Source organism: Stylophora pistillata, chromosome 14, assembly GCF_964205215.1.
Source record: "Stylophora pistillata chromosome 14, jaStyPist1.2, whole genome shotgun sequence".
Classification (NCBI taxonomy): domain Eukaryota; kingdom Metazoa; phylum Cnidaria; class Anthozoa; order Scleractinia; family Pocilloporidae; genus Stylophora; species Stylophora pistillata.
This window is the reverse complement of record NC_142532.1, coordinates 16610199-16629878: the sequence shown is the minus strand read 5'-3', so window position 1 is coordinate 16629878 and position 19680 is coordinate 16610199. Positions and strand designations below refer to the sequence as shown.

The 19680-nt window shown below is 39.1% G+C and overlaps 1 protein-coding gene and 2 long non-coding RNA genes across 3 annotated transcripts; 2 read left to right on the top strand and 1 right to left on the bottom strand.

Annotated features, from left to right (window-relative positions):
- Positions 1 to 2084: 2084 nt before the first annotated feature.
- On the bottom strand, positions 2085 to 11731 carry LOC111332137 (vesicle transport protein USE1). Its single transcript, XM_022937422.2, has 7 exons — positions 11572 to 11731; positions 7669 to 7718; positions 6671 to 6749; positions 6122 to 6299; positions 5388 to 5424; positions 4645 to 4807; positions 2085 to 3086 (listed from the first exon to the last, which is right to left on the bottom strand). Exons 1-7 carry the CDS (start codon positions 11680 to 11682, stop codon positions 2904 to 2906), a joined length of 801 nt encoding a protein of 266 aa, XP_022793157.2. The 5' UTR covers positions 11683 to 11731; the 3' UTR covers positions 2085 to 2903.
- A 1797-nt stretch (positions 11732 to 13528) lies between these two features.
- LOC148716828 (uncharacterized) lies at positions 13529 to 14912 on the top strand. Its single transcript, XR_015995129.1, has 2 exons — positions 13529 to 13823; positions 14013 to 14912. It is a non-coding gene; the product is annotated as an uncharacterized LOC148716828 (long non-coding RNA).
- A 575-nt stretch (positions 14913 to 15487) lies between these two features.
- On the top strand, positions 15488 to 16784 carry LOC111332118 (uncharacterized). Its single transcript, XR_002694984.2, has 2 exons — positions 15488 to 15890; positions 16004 to 16784. It is a non-coding gene; the product is annotated as an uncharacterized LOC111332118 (long non-coding RNA).
- Positions 16785 to 19680: the final 2896 nt, after the last annotated feature.

The window sequence follows — 19680 nt, the reverse complement described above, 5'->3', positions numbered from 1 at the left end:
GTACTGTTTTTTTTTTTTCGTTCATTTTTGACTAACAAACACATTTTGTTTCATAGGGTCAACTAGCTCATTTAATCCAACTCAATTCGAGGACAAAGTCAATTTGCCCTCAATTTCCCCATTACCTTTTGTATCATCAACAACATCATGAAAAAGGAATTAAATTCGTTCTTTGAATGAAAAAGTCTTTGTGCATTATGACCGTTCGTAGTCCGGGCAGAAAGCATTATTTTTGGGAGCCGTGAATAACGCTCTGTCATCCGGAGTAGAAGCCATCAATTAATTTTAAGGGCTTCTTCGTAAAAATGTTTGGTGACTTTTTTCTCGATTTTCTCATCTGTAAGGCTCGAACAGAATTCATCTGGCTGCAACAAGTCAGTCTCAATCTATTGGAACAGTTATGACATTCTTCTTAGTTCTTTGGTTATGTTCAGGTCGTAAAAAAGTCGTCTTTAAGATGCAATGCCGTTATCTATTTCTTACAGCTTTGTTCTTGCATCTGCATGCTGAGAGGAGCCAGTTTGTTTGAAGTCAGTGGACTAGTTTTTGCTGAGGCAATCGTTAGGAATAGTCATTCTTGTAGTTCAAGAACATTAAGTTACTCCCAGGCAATAGCGATGCTATTGGTAAAAAAAGTTAACCGTAAAAAGTAGAAAAAAAAAAAAAAAAGCTGACAATAACGGAAAGATATTACTTCCCCGTTAGCTGTAAATGGCCAAAAATGTTAACCAATAGCTGTAAAAGACCCTCCTATAGGTGGTTTGCACCTTACGTCATCGCCGCCATGTTGGTGGACGTAAACAATAGATATCTCACTAGCTTCTTTTGTTCGTCCACCAGCATTTGTTCCGTTCACCATTGTTACCTGTTTCTCTAGAGATTGATTGCAAACCACCTATACTATCCACGAATTAAAAATGAGATGTTTAATTAGACAGCCACCATTTTTCAACAGTATAAATCAATGATTTTAAAATGCTTATCTTTGCTCTATCCTCTTCATATCCTGTGATTCTTGTGACAGTCTGTTTCTTTTTCCGTTCACCCTTCTGACAGCGACGAATTATCAATATGATCAGGGATTGATTACCATTTTAAATCTACACATTGTGGTACTGGTAACTAGATCCGGGACCTTCGGAGTAGGTTGACGTGAGGAGAATAAAACATGGCGGTTTTGTGTAGACTTTGTGTCCATTACTTTGTGTTACGAACACTGCACACATACATTTAGAAATATTGTTAACAATGACATACATTCCAGAGGGTTTGGAAAAAGATGTGTTACGCTATTTCTGGGTGTTTCTTAAAACTCTGGGGAAAGGAATTTGGCAGCAAGTTTAAAAAATCCACGTGGCAACGTTAAATGATAGAAAGACGTCCCCAAAATATCTAACTTTGACAACGTTATCTTAGCTTTCAACGAGAAAGTTAGTGATCAATTCCTATCACAATTTATCAAAACAGCGCCATAGCGTCTGCTCCTGCAGAGGTCCACATCCTTCCTTAGTCGAACTTTGAGAATGAAAAGCCACACAACACCAAATAAATGACACGTGTGAATGCATCACGCTCAAAGGGTGAGCGTGGAAACAAACTTCGCGTCAAAATATATGACTTTCAGCCGCTTATTGGCTAAAGTTAGTAACCATATTCATCAGAAATTCAAGAATTTTTAGCAAACCGTGCCGTTGACTTGTGAAGTGGAGCCGCAGATAACAGTATCTTACTACAATTGAAGGTAAGCTATCCTTTAAAAAACATATCTTACTTTTATATAAGAAATCTTTCAGAAGCTGAATGAGCCGTGACATGTTTGTGAGTGGAGCCGACACGTGTAAAGAGAAATACATTTGCAGTCTTGGTTTTTTTTTTAAAAAAAAAAATCCTGCAAGCAGGAGGGTATGTCTAAACCAGAAAAAGATTTTAAAAAAATTCATGGGCGAATCGGAATTTGTCTTTACGAGTTTGATTTTTGACGTATGTTTTAATCAGATACAAAGATTGAAAGCCTTAATTTGAGATCACACAAATTAATGGTAAAACCCAATAGGAAAAACACCCATTTGGGACTTCAAGGAAACTACGACAGCGAAACAAAACATTTAATGAGCAACTCAATAGCGCAGCAAGTGCGTTTTAAAACTTAATACAATTCTTAGGCGTCCAAACAGAACAAAAACATGCTATCGCTAACTTTCACGTCCTTTTAGCAAGGAAACCTCAACAGTTGTTTATTCACGTTTTAACTTTGAACTCGACACTTCATTCACATGTTACGCACCACGGTCACATTCTTAGAGGTTAAAAATTACCTACTGCAACAATTGCAACATAAGTTACATGCACAAACGCACACTGCACACAGTTTATCAAAATTTGAACTTTAAATGTTGCATCTCTTCTTCGCTCTTTCGTTTCTGATATCTACTTCCTACGACGTCCATTTCTTATTACTATCACATCGTCGGGCATTGTGATGCTTGTTGCGGGCTAAAATAGAGATTTTAGCCAGCTAGAAAGTATTTTAACCGCTCCCACGTTCACGTGATTGTTTAGACTGTTTCCCTGTCATTTTTTTCCAGTTTTTATCTTTACTGTACCCTCCAAAGTAATGATGATAGAAATATACTTTGGGACCCTCTCACAGTCACTTTTAACCCTCGCCTGACAGTTCGGGGTAAAATGACTTTGACTCTGGCCCAAAACATATTAAACCTCGCCAACATTAACTCTATTGTCTTATTCATCGACAAGGTCACGTGATCAAATTATGACAAGGGCCAGTAAAGTATTTCCCCCTCCCCCGAGGAGAAACGTTTCTCCTCGAGGGGAGGGGTACGGTTACACGTAGGTTATCAATAAGGTTGCATTTTATATTCATATTTCCATAATAATTCCCATCAATATTTCTTTGGAAAAAGTCTTATAAACATTATCATCCACATAAATACAACACAAACTGTTATTATCATTATCCAAAGCCACATGGAGCAAGGTGTCTGCGTCAACTCTTCAAGTCTTTCCGACTCTTTTCTCAGTTTTTCGAAATTGTTGTCTGCAAGTTTTGTTGAATTCTCCAGTGTCTAGAGAGGATGAAAACAGATATCAAAACGTTTCGGAAACTTTCAGGAATCTTGCTCTTTTGCACTTCGATGTAGCCTGCAGTGCAGGCGTAATTTTGGCCGGCGATTTCTTAGTATTTTCTTGGTGAAAATTATCTTTGATTTTAACGGCAGCGGAAGGCTGGGGAAAGAAAGAAATTTGTACCAAGGGGGTTTGCAACGGTCAAAGAAGGAGAGGGGAAGGGGTGGGGCGATGATTGTTTCATCTTTCCCCCGCCCCCTTCCCCCAGCGTAGCTAGCGTCCAATCAACTCTTAATCAAACATGACTAGTCGAATAAACGATCACGAACTTGTAACGTTAACTCGCCCTTATAAAATACCTGAATTTTGATACTTATTACGTTTGTAGAACACTTGAGGAGTTTTTATTTTTTCGTTTGTTTTTTTTTTGTGTGTGTGAGAGAGAATTTTAACAGTGGATGCAATTTGTGGGTTTTGGACACATTCACACCTAATCCCCGTGGGTAGTGGTGTGAAAGGAAATATCAGAGGAAAAGGGAGGCTCACAAGCTCTACTTTCATGGGTGGGGTGGGTGAAGGTGCTTTTATGCAACACTGGAAAACGGGCACTCACTTTCATTTTCATAAAGTTACTGCAACCGTTTGTTTTACAGCCTTAAATACACGTTTACAACGAAAATAAAATTGAGTTTCATATTCTCACCCTACTGCAAAATAGGTGGGCACATTTTAACCCTTTAAACCGTAAAACTAGTAGACATCTTCAACATACTGTCCTGTTCACATTTTCTAAGGTCATAACAAGGAGAATTTGCTTAACCCTTAGGAGCAACTAGCGTCTAATTTCTCCATAGAACATTACCCATTAAGGACAGGATCACTGACTCAAGAAGTACTTCACTGTTAAACAAATTCTCCTTGTCAGCACTCTTGGAAATGTATAGAGAACAGTATGGAGAATATGAATACAAGGGCGGATCCAGGATTAAGTCAAGGGGTTTCGGAGAATAGTCCATTTTACAGTTGTGTGCTTGGTTGCCATGCCTTTGAATGGGAGTGAGGCTAGGGTTGAGCTTGTTATGATACAAACCTTGCTGCCTTTCAAATGTAAATCGCTTTGTTATCATGCTAAGTAGATACAGGTCTCTATCACAACAAGGTCACCTTCAGCCTCACTCTGAATCAAAGGCTTGGCAACTAAGTACACAACTGTAAAATGGCCTATTGTCTGAGAGCATGATCTCCTGGGAGATTTTGAAAATTAGTTCTTCGGAAACATGATTTCCAGCATTTTGAGGGAAAATTCAGGGGGTTCGACCGAACCACCCCTGGATCTGCCCCAGGAATACTGATGTTAGCGTGTGAAGGGCTGACAATCAAGAGCTCCTTTCATTGGTGATCATTTCCTTTATTCTCATGACCATAATGTGTAATTCAGGGTGATAATGTAAGGAGAAATTAGAAATGGGTCACTTATGGGTGAAAAGGTTAAGGTACCTGGACAACCACAGAGAAATAAATTTTCTTCTTACCCAGTCGCATTTAGAGAAAACCCACCTTTGAATCCTCTTTTATAATATTACTGGCCCTGACTGAAGTATGCTTCAAGCTCTGTGCCATTTTGATCATTTCCTCTGCAATATTTTCCTGCATATTCTGGTGATGTTGTAGCACTGTGTCTATGCTGCCATCTTTGGTTTCTCTTTTGTCGCCTGTCGGCCTGAAGTGAAGTGCAATCAAGTAGAATCAGACGTGGCAATAAATATCATATGCTGCATGTAACATACTTGCTAGCCCACAGAACAAGCACATTTTTTTCTTTCTTTCATTTTTCATTTTTTTTCTTTCACTTTTCAGGGGAAAGGAGACGAGTGCTAGGCAAACATGAAGGGCAAGATTCTACTGAGTTTCACTTTTTCAACTTGCATATGCTGGCTTGAAAAAAGTTGAAATCAAAGTTTTGTCCTTACCCCATTTTGACATTATGTGTGATCATATCTTGCTGAACAGACATGCGGCAATGTAGAAACCCACCTGTCTATTGTATACTTAGATACTTTTGTAACACATGTTCATTTTATCAATAAAAGTTTTGTTAAGTTGAAAAGGATACCTCTGCGAACTAAGCTGTATGTACAACAATAGCGAAGGAATACACGTAATACCAAATATGCAACTGACCATAACTTGTAATTAGTATTCAATTATGGAATAATTTGAAGCTTTATTCAACAACACTTAAACAACAGATTAGACGTTATAAATGACATTGTACAATAGTAACAAACTGTTATTCTTACCTCTTTCGTAGGCCTACAAGACCTTTCTTATCAATGTCTGCATTTCATGGAGAAAAAAAAAATCTTAACCAAAATTCCCAATTTCAATGCTCATACATTGTTTACTGACAAGCCCTTTACTGGGGTGAATCCAAGAATTTTTTGATAAAGGGGGAGGGGGCTCCAAACTTTGATTTAGAAAACAAGAACTATTCTCCATGTACAACACTAAACAAGAAACATTTCAAGACAAGGAAATAATCAGTACTTCATTGTGGGTAGTAATGTGAGCTTATCATTGCAAAAAAAAAAAGCTGGTGTCAGGCAAGTAGTGAAAAATCCACAGGTCTTGTATGGGGCAGAGTCCACCCTCTCCCTCTTTGACTCTTCCCCTGGATTGGTGTCAGATAAGTAGTAAGAAAATCCACTGGTCCAGAGTGGGGGGAGGGGAACTCTGCACCCCTTCCCCTGGGTTGGTGTCAGATAGGTAGTAAGAAAATCCATTAGTCCAGGGTTGGGGGGGAGTCTGCACCCCTTCCCCTGGATTGGTGTCAGATAAGTAGTAAGAAAATCCACTGGTCCAGAGTGGGGGGGGAAGTCTGCACCCCTTCCCATGGATTGGTGTCAGACATGTTGTAAAAAAATCCACTGGTCTGGAGTGGGAAGGGGGGGTAAAGGTCTGCACCCCTGTACCCCTGCCCTGGGTCCACCGCTGCTGTATCATAAAAATGAAACCTTGAGTAGTTTATTCTCACCATTTCCCAGCAGTTCATTTCTCATTTCTCTGTTTATCTGTGATTTTGTCTTGATAAGTAGTTCTTGTCCTTTATTAGATGGCCCCCCTTTGCCATCTACCTGAGAAATTTGGTTGAGCGGCTGACTCAAGGGTCTCACCAGCTGCTGGCTGGCAATCAGCTTCTCAGTTGGTGATTTCTAGAATAAACCCCAGCCAAAACTTCATTGATAATCATACCACAGTCCATAATATACATTGACATGCTTATTTCCTCCTTTCCTCCTTCAACTCACATTGAACCTGTGCTTCTCAGATACTAGTCGGGCATGCTACCAACTGAACTATAAAGTCATAAAGTCATACGCTGGGAGTTGGTCCAAGTTTGAAGGTTTTTCTTGCCCCGTAAAAGTATGTGATTGCAAAGAATTTCCATAGCTAAGTATGGTGATATGTATGTGTGGGAAAATGAATTCAATGTAATTTTTGTCAAGGGTGTTTCTTTAGCACCATAAGAAAAATGGCATTAAAAATTCAATGTAGTCACAGTAGAATCTCTAGACAGTCTTACCACTTTGTGAGTTTCAATGAGGCCTTTCAGAAATTCCACCTTCTTTCTGTACTCATTCATTGCATCAGGATTTGGTTTGCTGTAAAATCAAATGAAATTTCAAGAGAATGGCAAAGCTACTAACTTGCTCATAAAGAAGTATGTGAAAAGACACTGGCTCGATCTCTTGTGAAAACATAAAGGATCAGAGGTTTAAAGCAACTCTGACATGTGCAATGGGAGAGCTACAGGGTGAGAAAGAGGAAATGTAAGTCAAGCTTTGTCATTTACCTCCCAGAGTTAATTATGGCAATAGGACACATTTTTCCAGACTCTAGAATATGAGAAAGCCACACAGCACATTGGGAGAAAGCTTATAGATTGCTTGCCTTTAGCTCATGATTTATAAGCTTTCCTCATGTTCTCCCAACATCCTGTGTGGCTTTACCATGTTATAGAGCACAGAAAAAATGATTTCTATTGCTTTTGTGACACAACTAGTTACACATGGGCTCTATAACCTGATAAAGGATCCACTTGGAAACTTAATTGACCAATCAGACAATGTATATTATGTTTGTTATGTTATAGTTTACATTTATTTAACATCTTCCAAGCAAAGCTCTGCTGAATTTCACTTCATCAGCTTATGAATACTGATATCAAATATAGTTATTGCTGTTAAATTTTTCAGTTCCAACCTTGAAATAGTTTTGAAACAAGTTGAACGTTTTTTTTTTTTTTCTGTCCTGTGTCCAAGATCTATTTCAAAATAACCAAAATACTGAGGCATAGACCTTGGACAATAAATATTAAGGAAAAAAGTCTTAATTCAAACAAAATAATTGGGCTATGATATAGACAACCCAATCTAAAAGAGACCATTTTCTTGATAAAAATAAAATCATATTCGGCTAATTTATCAAGAGACATGTTGTAACTAGAGGAGAGAACCTGTTCCCCAGGGGGAGGAGGGGGGGGAATCTGATAAGCATTTGAAGTGTTTTTAAAATACTCACTTGCTTGATTTCTGTAGTTCAGTGACTTGTCTCTGGAGGGTTGATACATACTGCGAACATAAACAATAATTTTTTTAACCCTTTACACCCTAACATCGGCATGCACATTCTCTATACTGTACCATACTATTATTATATACTATATATTATTACATACCATACTATTCTCTATTGACAAAGAGAATTTGCTCAACAATCAAGAGCTCCTTCAAGGCTGTGCTCTAAGAAAATTGAAGGGAGCCCAGTGCACTGAAACTGTGAAATCCAGGGTTGCCCCACATATGCTTTTTATGAAAAAACTAAGATTCCTGAGTTGCCCAAGAGCAAAAGTAAGGTGCTGCGGGCCGCCAGAGGCCACCAGGCGCTGCTAGACCACAGCCCTGTCCTTTAGCTAGTGGCCAATTATTTTATTCGCATGACCTCCATATTCTATTCAGCAGTATTACTACAAGGAGAAATTTGCCACTCGTTGTTCTTGGGGGTTAAATTGGTAAGATGTACTAGGCATGGTGAATTTTATTTAATTTTCTGTGTATGCATGTATGTATATGTTTGCACTATTTAGACAGGCTGGCCCAGTTCAGCTTAAAGCTGGTTTAAATGGGGGCCAGTATGAATAACAACAAGGCCAGATCACAACACTGGGTGTTATGTTCCCTTCTCTTCACAAAAGATTGTGGGTTCCTTGATGTCCCCTGATAACCAGTAGAGGGAAGAGATGGGGTCTGCCATTTATTGCTCTCATCTGAGAAGGCCAGAGTGTCTAACCATTTGTGGATGTCATAACAAAGGCAGGACATTCTCCTCAGTTATTTTAAGACCCTGAGTGTTGGTCTGGTCTGTTGCTTGAACCCTCCACCTCCCCCTCCCCCTCAGTAGTCTCGTGTGCTCAGTCTACAATGTGAGCTAACCAAGCATGGCTGTTTAGACCTTTCATTATAAGGTATTAGTTAGTTCCTTTACTAATTGTGTTATTCAAATGTTCTAAAGGCTGATAGTTTCTAAAGAAACTGTTTGGGGCTGCGTCGGTGGGGGTAAAGAAATAATTTGGATATATCAACAAAGTTGAAATGGTAAATTAGCCACTGTAACGATTACAAAAGCTGACGTTTCGAGCGTTAGCCCTTCGTCGGAGCGAATGACGAAGGCCTAACACTCGAAACGTCAGCTTTTGTAATCCTTACGGTGGCCAATTTACCATTTCAACTTTGTTGATATATCCAAATTTTCAAATGTTCGCCTGATAAGGCTGATGAGAATCCATGAACATTATTCTGATAGCTAGCTTAGAGGAAGGTTCACCCTTTCACTCCCATGTTCTCGTTAGCAATTCTCCTTACTGTCTGCTATACAGTTCTTATAATGCAAGTTTGGAGAATTTGATATCAGATCAACCAATAAATTCCCCTAATTTATTCTCTTTTTTTAATCTCATCACTCGTCTCCTTGATATTGTATTGTTATCAGAAGAAGAAAATCCGTCTTGGTCACTCATGGGAATTAAAGGGTTAAGTCTGTACTTGAGCTAAGTGGCCCATACATACATACCTACATAGGTTAACTGATGACCACTCCCCACAGGGGCTTTTTAGGGCCAATTCCCACCCATCCCACCCAGGGGAGGACAACCACCACACAGTAATCTCGTGAATGGGAAATTAATGTCTCCTACCCCTAACCCTGCAGGAGACGGGGCCTACGGTTTATTTGTCCTTATCCAGGAAGATTAGAGTATCTATCCATTTCTTGATCATAAAAAGGTAGCAGATTCTCCTCACTTATTTTAAGACCATGAGTATCTGTCCGGTCAGGGCTCGAACCCTCGACCTCCCGTACAACACAATCCGGCACTCTAACCAATTGAGCTAACTGGCTAACCAGCTAACCTGCCACATCTAGCCAGAGCTCATCGTGATTTCTGTGGTATGAAGTAACAAGGAGTTGGTAGTGAGCTAGAAAAAGCCCCAAAGCGCCTTTTGATGCTACAAAGGGCCACATCTAAGAATGGGTATGGGGTAGCTTGCCCATAATAAATTAGTATCTACATTATTCTGATAATTAATTCTCCTCAAGTTTATTTCTAGTAATTTTCATTAGCAATTATTTAGGATTATAATTAAAAATGAAGATGTTTCAGTGAAGATCGAGTTTTCATGTTTAATTGTTATGTTGAACCGATCAGTTTTTATCAACGGCTTAATTATCATTGGTTTTCATGACTTCTCTTGATTGATGGTGAACCTCGCTTTCTCCAGTCTACAATCGAATGTAGTAATCTTACAAGCGTGCGAGCTCTTTAAATCCAGGAGAAAGACATTTCTTAAATCTTTAAAATAAACCATTCCCCTGTTTGTGGGAATGTACGTTTATAATCAGCTTGCTCACAACGATCCAGTTATGTTTAGCCGATTCGTTCTTATCAATAGGTTTTCATTGGTTTTCCTGACTTAAATTGATTAAAATCGATCGATGAATCAATGGTTGTTACGTTATCGTTTTTAATTTTATAGTCTAGAATCGAATAGCAGTTTTGTGAGCTCTTCAAATTTTAAGGGGAAGAAATTTCTTAAACCTTTGAAAATACACTATTTCCCTGTTTGTAGAACGTATGTTCGTAATCAGCTTGCTCACAACGATCCACCTAACACTGTGCAAATAATATAAAATCAACGTATATGTGCACGGTCCTTCGCAGTAAAGCACTATTTAAGCAATAGTGAAAATCAGACCTGAAAAAAATTCAGGCCTGTACGGGATTCGAACCACTGACCTCTGCGATACTAGTGCAGCGCTCTACCAATTGAGCTAACAAGCCAACTGGGAGCAGGCCATCAAATTAATTCGACATAAACCCGTAGATGATAAATCAAACAACAAATATATATGAAATACATATATATGAACTGCGGTTATGAAACGTATATGTGCACGATCCTTCGCAGTAAAGCACTATTTAAAGTGCACCTACACCCAAAAAATTTTTTTCGCTTAACGAAGTAAGCTTATTTTTTTGAGTATTTCTGCGCAAAAATTTTTTTATTTGCTCAAATCTTCAATTTTCTATGCCCAGTCAAAATATGGAAAATCGGCCGCCATCTTGCCCCACGACCGAGTTTAAAGAAGAATGGCTCTAGCGGGTAATGTGACGTCAAATCGAGAACACGAAAGTCTGCATCTCACACATTTTCACTTGTTTGGGAAGATTGTCGTCGATATCGTCCGAAATATGCCGACTAGGTGTGTTGTATGAAGATTGTATGGAGCGCGATACCCTCTTGCAAATTTCGCACGTTGCTACATCCTTCTACAACACACTTAGTCGGCATATTTTCGGACAATTATCGACTACAACCTTCCCAAACAAGTGAAAATGTGTGAAAAGCAGACTTTCGTGTTCTCGATTTGACGTCACATTACCCACTAGAGCCATTCCTCTTTAAACTCGGTCGTGGGGCAAGATGGCGGCCGATTTTCCGTATTTTGACTGGGCATAGAAAATTGAAGATTTGAGCAAATAAAAAAATTTTTGCGCAGAAATACTCAAAAAAATAAGCTTACTTCGTTAAGCGAAAAAAATTTTTTGGGTGTAGGTGCACTTTAAGCAATAGTGAAAATCAGACCTGAAAAAAATTCAGGCCTGTACGGGATTCGAACCACTGACCTCTGCGATACTAGTGCAGCGCTCTACCAATTGAGCTAACAAGCCAACTGGGAGCAGGCCATCAAATTAATTCGACATAAACCCGTAGATGATAAATCAAACAACAAACATATGATCAAACAACAAACATATGTTTGTTGTTTAATATAAAATCAGTTGATATACGCGAGGTCGTGAAAATTATTTTTTTGGAATAGAAACGTTTTCCGACAGAAAACTTAAAAGCAGTTATGTTACTTTACCCGATCTAATCTCCAGTTTAAGTTCTCTTTGTTGTCTTGAATTTCCTCCGCCATGGCTTCGCAACGTTCTAAAAGTCGCCGAAAATTGATTTCTAGTTTAGAGGCCGCCATATTAGTAACTTTTAATATGCTGTGGTATTAGCTTACTTGTAGTGTATCACAAGGAAAACAGTCCTTCTTTACAGTTATGGGCTTGGTGGCCAAGCCTTTGAACAGGAGTGAGGCTAAGGGTGACCTTGTTATGATAGAGACGTTGCTTCTTTTCAAATGCAAAGTTCTTTGTTATCATGCTAACTAGATACAGGTCTCTATCACAACAGGGTCACCCTTAGCATCACTCCTGTTCAAAGGCTTGGCCACCAAGCCCACAACTGTAAAAAGGACTATACAACCACCTTCAACCACCGTTCAGAATACAACTGTGAAAATTAGTATTTACGTCTCACGTAGCAGATGAGAAGAAACTGAAAGACTTCTGTCAGTTTCTCGAGACGCATATGTCCTTTACATGAATGATACAGAAAAAAAGAATTATTCGCGTCAAATTTTTAGGTAAATTTTATTAATTCATATCACCGCAGAGGCGAAGATTTTACGCTACAATACCAAAACATGATTAATTCGCAAACCAAGAAACGTTTCCGAAGTCTGGTCCAAAAAGTTTTATGACAAGTTTAGATCGACATTTCGCTGGTTTTCCCGTCGCGATCAAAACGTCTGGGATTTACGTAAATTGTACTCTTTCAAACGGGGTAATACTGCGGTTTGGAATGATTTCCAAACTCATTTCTAGGACAATTGGGTCCCTTTCTTTATTACATTCGGTGTATTTGTGAAAATTTACATTTTTGCACGAATCGTGACAGGAAATCGAAATAATCGTTGGCAACCGAGACAAGATTTCAGAACTCAGTTCGCTCATAAAATTAAGCACTTTTCTTTTATATATTTTTTTATCCTATTAGAACTGATTTTAAGAATGAGATGTAGCGGAATTTTATCGTGAATTAGTTCATCAATAAACTTACATCATGTTAATTGAACTAGTCGATTAAAATGAAATATCACGAAGCTAACCTACTGTATCATGTTATTATTTAATTTGTTTTCATTTTCGTATTTACCTTGATAACTGCCTGCTTTGCGAAGTCAAAGATTAACAATTTGAGAATAGTTCGGGTTTGCACTTTTTACGTCTTGAATTTTTAGTCAGCATAGGTGAATAATAAGACAAGAAAGTTAAACTTACTTTACAGAAGAAAATGATAGTCAATTCTATTTCGACACAACTTTCTAAACCTATCCCAGTCTTGAACGACTTTATTCGTTGATTAAAACAACCAAAAAAGCTTGGCCGTTTTATTTGTGACTAGTTTGAGTTCAATTCACTCTTTCATCGTCAAACAAGAACTCGTAAACAACTCCGTCGTCGAGTCGCCTGGTTTCTACATGATTTCACCAAACTCCCGATAACTCCTTTCAAAATGCTTTGCAACTCTAAGAAGGTGGTGTTCAAAGGAGATGTACTGTCATGATTGAGAAGAAATATTCAATAAACAAGGGAAAAAAACCACGACGATTTCCAAACTGTATTTACTAAAATTATGAAGAAAAACGAGTAGTGCTGAAATCTAATGGCGAGAAACGAAATGACAGCGACATAAATCGCAGAAACAATTATTTAATGGACTCTAAAAGTTGATGAATCAACATACACGAGACTCAAGTGGAATGGAATAATTTTAAAGTTTTAATAGTCCATTTGGATTCACATCAATAACTCACTTGCCGTATCTATAATTATCCACTGTTCACGTCTTGCGTCATGCGCAAGATGCCTCTTAAGGGCGTGATACTTTTTTTTTAACACAAGTTGATATGCAGATTAAATCTTTGCTAGCTTTCCCTTGCTAAATCTTACTTTACAAATGATACTTTCTCAAAATAGCCACACAATTTTAATTAGCATATTCTCCTTGACATGCCCTTGCTCACGCGCCCTCCCGGTGAATAATTACACGAAAGTCCAAAGGTAGTTTGTGACGTGCCATCCTGCTTACGTCAGTGAAGGGAGTGATGAAACAACGTATTCAATGATATGAATCGATTTCCAAGGATCATGTTTTATCCCAGTCGTTCCCTTGAAGAGACCAGCGTCTTCAAGAAGGTTAGATCGCTATCAGGAACAACCAGTTACGCTGATCCAGTTTATGTGAAATTCTGAGGACTTCGGCATTATTTGCAAACTCAAGGCGAGTATACATGGCCTTAAGGCAAAGCTAATTATAATGAATGTACTGAAATGTATAGTTAGCCATCTTTTGTCTATGATATTGTCGTAAATATTTGTTAATGTTTTCCTTAGCGTAGGGGCCGATCGATGCGATCGACGTTCAGTCCTGAAAACAATCTAAAAATTTTATTCATTATTTCTCTTGCAGGCAAAATAAATGGCTTCTGTCCCTATAACTTCAGCATATTTAAAGCATTTGGAGAGAACTTCGATATCGGAAACGAAAACGCAAAGTAATGGCACTGAACTTGCAGAATACGAGAAGATTCAGGATTCTACGCAAGGAAGAAGGCCTATTCATGATTACGTTTCTAATGTGCAAACGATGTTACAATCTTCACTTCAGAGTTTGTCATTTTTCTCATCTGAGCCGAGTGAGCAACGGTTCAAAGAATGCGTGGATCGTCCCTGAACACGGATGTGCAAGATACGCAAAATTTTATCTGAGGGGAAGTGCATACGATCGAAGTATTTTAACAAGGAAAAAGGGTTTCTCTCGTTTTCAGTTTCCATGCAGTATTGTTGCGTTGCGAAATTAACATGACCTATCTGACCTATGGGCTAATCGCATGACGGTCGGAAGTGTTGAAACGTGGTTAAACAAAGTGACACGTGAACCTAAGAAACAGCCAATTTTTTTTCTCCTCAAATGAGACAGTCGAGCTCAGGAGTGGACGTTACGCCAATCAGATGATCGATGATCCCTTACAATCGAAGAATCAAATTTGAAACGTGCCCAGGATTTACGTTTGCGCTCTGCAATTACCATTTGACATGATTTATCGCAATCATGAATTCTTAGTATTTGCACTCGGTGCAAGCAGATACTACAACTGACTCGTCGCAAGATCCCAGCTTGGGAGACAACACGGTGCGTGTTGCTTAAAAGTAAAAAACAACGGCAATCCCGCATGATGCCAGCCTTACTGGTGAACATTCCAGAGAACTACGAGCTTCATATATTATAGGTTTATACGAAAATCTTGCCAAGAACGTTGTGATTATTTATCATGGCGATATCAAACAATAAAATTTATTTTTAAAATCATTTGCCTCACGTTGTAATGAAGTAAATAGTAAATCGAACAACAACAAACATATGGAACATATGAGTGAACTGCGGTTCTGAGACGTATATAAGAGCGATCCTTCGCAGTAAAGCACTATTTGAGCAATAGTGGAAATCAGACCTGAAAAAAATTTCAGGCCTGTACGGGATTCGAACCACTGACCTCTGCGATACCAGTGCAGCGCTCTACCAATTGAGCTAACAAGCCAACTGGGAGCAGGCCATCAAATTAATTCGATATAAACCAAATAGTTCTCAAATAGTGCTTTACTGCGAAGGATCGTTCTTATATACGAAGTAAATAGTGATAGGGATTGTAAAGTTCTAGGTCGGTAGCGGAAGTCGATGAAGTCGAATGAAACAAACAAGCAATGCTACTTTCACTTCCAACTCAAGCGAGACCTGGGGCGCTTTCCATTTGACCAAAAGTTTCGAGATTTCCGGTCTGAAATCGAATGGAACAGGAAAAGTTCGAAAACTTAGGAATACGTTGTGAGTGTGCCCTCTTGGATAGGTTTGGATACGGTCGGACGCGTTCCATTAGACCAGCGAAAATTCCGATTGAACCGGTAATTTTTGTTGAATGGAAAGCACCGCCCCGCTGTTATCGACTTTTCCTGATTATTACATAACAAATATAAGAGCCTCCATAATTTGAGTGGCTGTTTCTTTTTTTTGTTTTTTTGTTTTTTTGTTTTTTTTGTTTTTTTCTTACAGTGGACGTGACTCAAAACAATGTTGACACTTCATCTTAATGTCATTTAAAAAATAGTAGAAGACAACTGAGGTCAATTTTGATTACTTTGTTCCCTTCGCTTTCTTGCTTTCCTGCAGTGCGGTTAAAAGAGCTGGAGTTGTCAGAGTGGTTTAAAAAGATCATTGTCTCCAACAAGTTTTTCCGGCTTGAATTTCTGATTTCTGATTGTTGGTTGTATTGAAGGGTTGCTCTGCTAAAAGGTCAGGTAACTGAAGCTAAGTGAAATGTACTCTTTACTTTTGTCGACGCTTTCTCGACCGATAGGCTCTCGTAGCATCAGGTATTTTATTGAATTAATTTTTTTTTTTTACAGGGAAAAGGATGGCCTCTGTGCCTATTAGTGTAGCTTATGTGAAACGTCTTCATATGAATACTTCTCATGAAAAGACGCAGGTCAGCAGATTTATTGAAGCTACGGGAAGGGGCAACATTCAACTTGCAACGCAGCGGGGATGGAGTTGCCCCGATAACCTTTCAAACGCTCAAACGACACAACAGTCTTCACCTTCGACGTCATCCTGCTTTATTTCGAAATAAACTGGATCTGTTGGAACACAATTAGCTCCTGGATTGCCTCGACGGGAATTCAAAATTCTCGAAAGCGGTAAATTGTGCATGTTTGTGCAAACTGTAAATATGATCCTGAAAAACTGGGCTAGAAGTTTTGACTTGTTAGTCTGGCACGAAAATTCATCCTACGCTTTGAGAACGTGATCACTTGTGTTTAATTCTCGGGGGCTTCAACAATTACAATTACCTGACGCGACAAGACACAGCGGTCGTGATCATGCACATGTTCCCCCGTACGTCACGCGATCCGGTCGTTGCGAGACGAACCGTCTATAAACTGTTTTCAGCGGTACATCGATAAGAGATTACCAAAATGTTCTTGTTCGCCAATGAGATGATTTCAAAATGCTCTTGATTTATGCGAATCGCGAATTTTAAAAAAGGATGTTTGTCTTTCGCGATCAATGTCCCGAGTGATTGACACCTAAGTGTTTTATTTTGATACCTGAGATAATTTTCAAGAGGATGTTGTTGTAACTTCCATTGGGGGATAATAAAGTGAAATTGCCTCTTTTTCATGATAATGTCATCCCTGTGGTCAAAATATTGATAGATAACTCTAAATGCTTTCGTAGTTTTTTAAGAGTTGAAAAGTGCTTCCTGTCTGTCCTGTTTTGTCTATTTCTTTATGCGCACGAAGGTCTAAAAATATCCCATAAAGAAAAAAACGCTAGAGTCAAAACTCCGTGGAGATATGTATAGATAAAATATAACAACAATATGCGGATTAAATAAAAACTGAGAATCTTCTTTACAATCCAAACTGAGGGATAACAAATTGGCTTGAACGAAAACTCAAAAACAATGAACTCATAAAAAAACAAACAACAAAAGATACGCGAGAAAATTGTTCACGTCAATTTTCAATGTCAAGGTCAAAGTTCTTTGACGTGATTGGCTAATTTGTAAAATCACGCGCGCCGCTCATGAATTCAAAAAGAGTGCACAGAGGGGAGAGGAAGAGAAAAATTGTAATTTAAAAATTCAAGAACAAAAGAGATTTTCTACAAGGGAGGTGTCAGTTTAAAAAGAAAAACAACATGAAAGTGCAGGAACTAAGGGATCGAATTGTTCTGGTCACTGATAGCTTGTGTAAGGTATGCGCGCGAGAGCTTGTTACACGTTATATAAAGACGAGTGGATGAAATCCTGAACAAACAGGATATTTTTTAACTTGGTACCCGGAATGACTAGGTGAGGAAGACGCTTGGGCACGTTTCAACTATTTCCTCTTATGGTGGGCCACGGTTCAACGACTTGGTCTATTTACGAGGGGGGTACTGGGGTCTATTAGAAACCGCAAAACAGCAAAAAAACTCGATCAAAACGGAAAACCGCATGTAAAACCGTCTTCACCGATAAATTTGTCAAAATCCTAGTCGATCTGATACTGTGGTTACAAGTGGAGCAACATAGGTTCCGCGGCTATTCGAGATCAGCAGAGGCGTATAGCTGCTGCTCAGATCGAGGAGAAACCGGAACCTCAGTACGAAAAACCGAAAAGACATATCGGATACCAAACCGAGTACTCATCAAAAATTTTGACGAAAACCGTAAACCGAATGCTGAAAACGGAAAATCCGCAAAACGCAATGAACCCCATGTGAACCACATGATGGCCACGTGAACCACATTATGTTGCGCCTATAGTACTCTGGCCGCTCAGAAGTTCAGAACGGAGGTTGTGCGGTCAGCACTGAAAGCATACAACCGCATGGTAGAGCTAGACGCGAGTGGTGAGCAACCCTTGTACAGACCGAGAGAAACTCGGGAAGCGGATAGAACGAGATCAGAAGAGAAAAGAAAAGCGGGAATCCTGGTACAGATAGGGAGGGTTTAACACGGTGATATTCGTGCCAGCAACTTCAGCCTCGGAGCTGAAAAATCGGTACATGGAAGAGGCTAAGGGAGCTGGATTCAAGGTCACAGTGGTCGAGCAGTCTGGTGTGACTCTGAATCGGATTTTGCAGAGGTCAGACCCGTTCAGAGAAAATCGATGTAACAACATCAACTGTCTGGTTTGCAGCACCGGTGGAAAGGGCCCTTGCCGGAGTACCGGTATCACTTATAAGCTAGTGTGTCAACTTTGCCGCAGTAGATACATCGGGGAGACAGCGCGAAATGCATACACCCGTGGGAAGGAACATCTGCGAGCTTTGGAACAGAGAGAGCAAAGTTCAGTAATGTGGAGGCATTCATGTGAGAAACATGACGGTAACGTTCCAGGGTTCACAATGAATGTCACGGGAGTGTTTCAGGGTGACGCCATGCTGAGACAGATCTCAGAGTCAGTCCAAATCAATAAGGTTCAACAAGATCAACTGATAAACACGAAGAGCGAGTGGAATTATTTCAGGATCCCAAGGGCTGTTGTCACACAATCGTGAATGAGGCTACGAACATTTCATCATGTGACTACTGCACAGTGAAACTGAGTTATAGTCTGTTGTAATTAAGTTATTTGATTGTCTATTTATTGTTATTTGTGTTGTTAGTGTAATTATTGGGGAATATTGATTTTATTGTTATTGGTGTTTTTTTTGTATTGTTTTTGTTTGTTTTTGTTTTTTTTGTTTCATTTTGTTTGTTTGTTTTGTTTTGGAAGTTTTTAAGTTTGTTTATCTTTGTTTGTCTACTTTGGCGTTGTTGTTTTATCAGTTTTACCTTAGTGTCGTTGTTGTGCAACTAGATACCAGGTTATTGCTCGTGCAACGTTATATGCTCGTGCAACGTTATATGACATGGTCTGAGATTTGAAATTTCTAACGAAACAAAGAAACGAAGCGAGACATCGTATACAACTGAAGAGGTCTGTGGACGAAACTAGTTTTGTAGCAGGCGTGTTTTAAATTGCGTTGAAAGTTATATTTAATGAGGTTTTGTTTTCAATATAATAAGCAATGAACCCAAAAACCGAAAAACCGACGTTGTTTTGCACAAAAACCGAAAAGCCAATTTAAAATATAGCCAAAACCGCAAACCCCAATGCCCCCCTCATTTACGGATGGGGCGTTATTCAAAGAAATACGTATCACCCAATAGAAAGTTCGAGCTCACAATCTTACCGTTAATTATATGATATGCTGCGTTTTGATTGGTTCTTACTAATGATCTATTAGAGGGCAGACGCATGGATGACGTCGTCACAAACAACATTTTGACTCCACGTTGCCTTACGAGCGTTCAGAAAAGATCACAGATGATGTCAAAATGCAATAAGAACAAATGAGTGGTCTACAGCATCCTCGATAGTGAGCAGCAGGGGCCCTTTTCTCGAAAGTCCCGGTAACTTCACGGGCTCGTAAAGCTGTTCTATTTTCATTCAAGATGGGGATCCAAAAGTTTTGAAAATCATACAATAAAACTATCAGCTAAAGAAACAAAAATGACTAGTTTGGGCGCCAGAACCTGCTTTCCTAT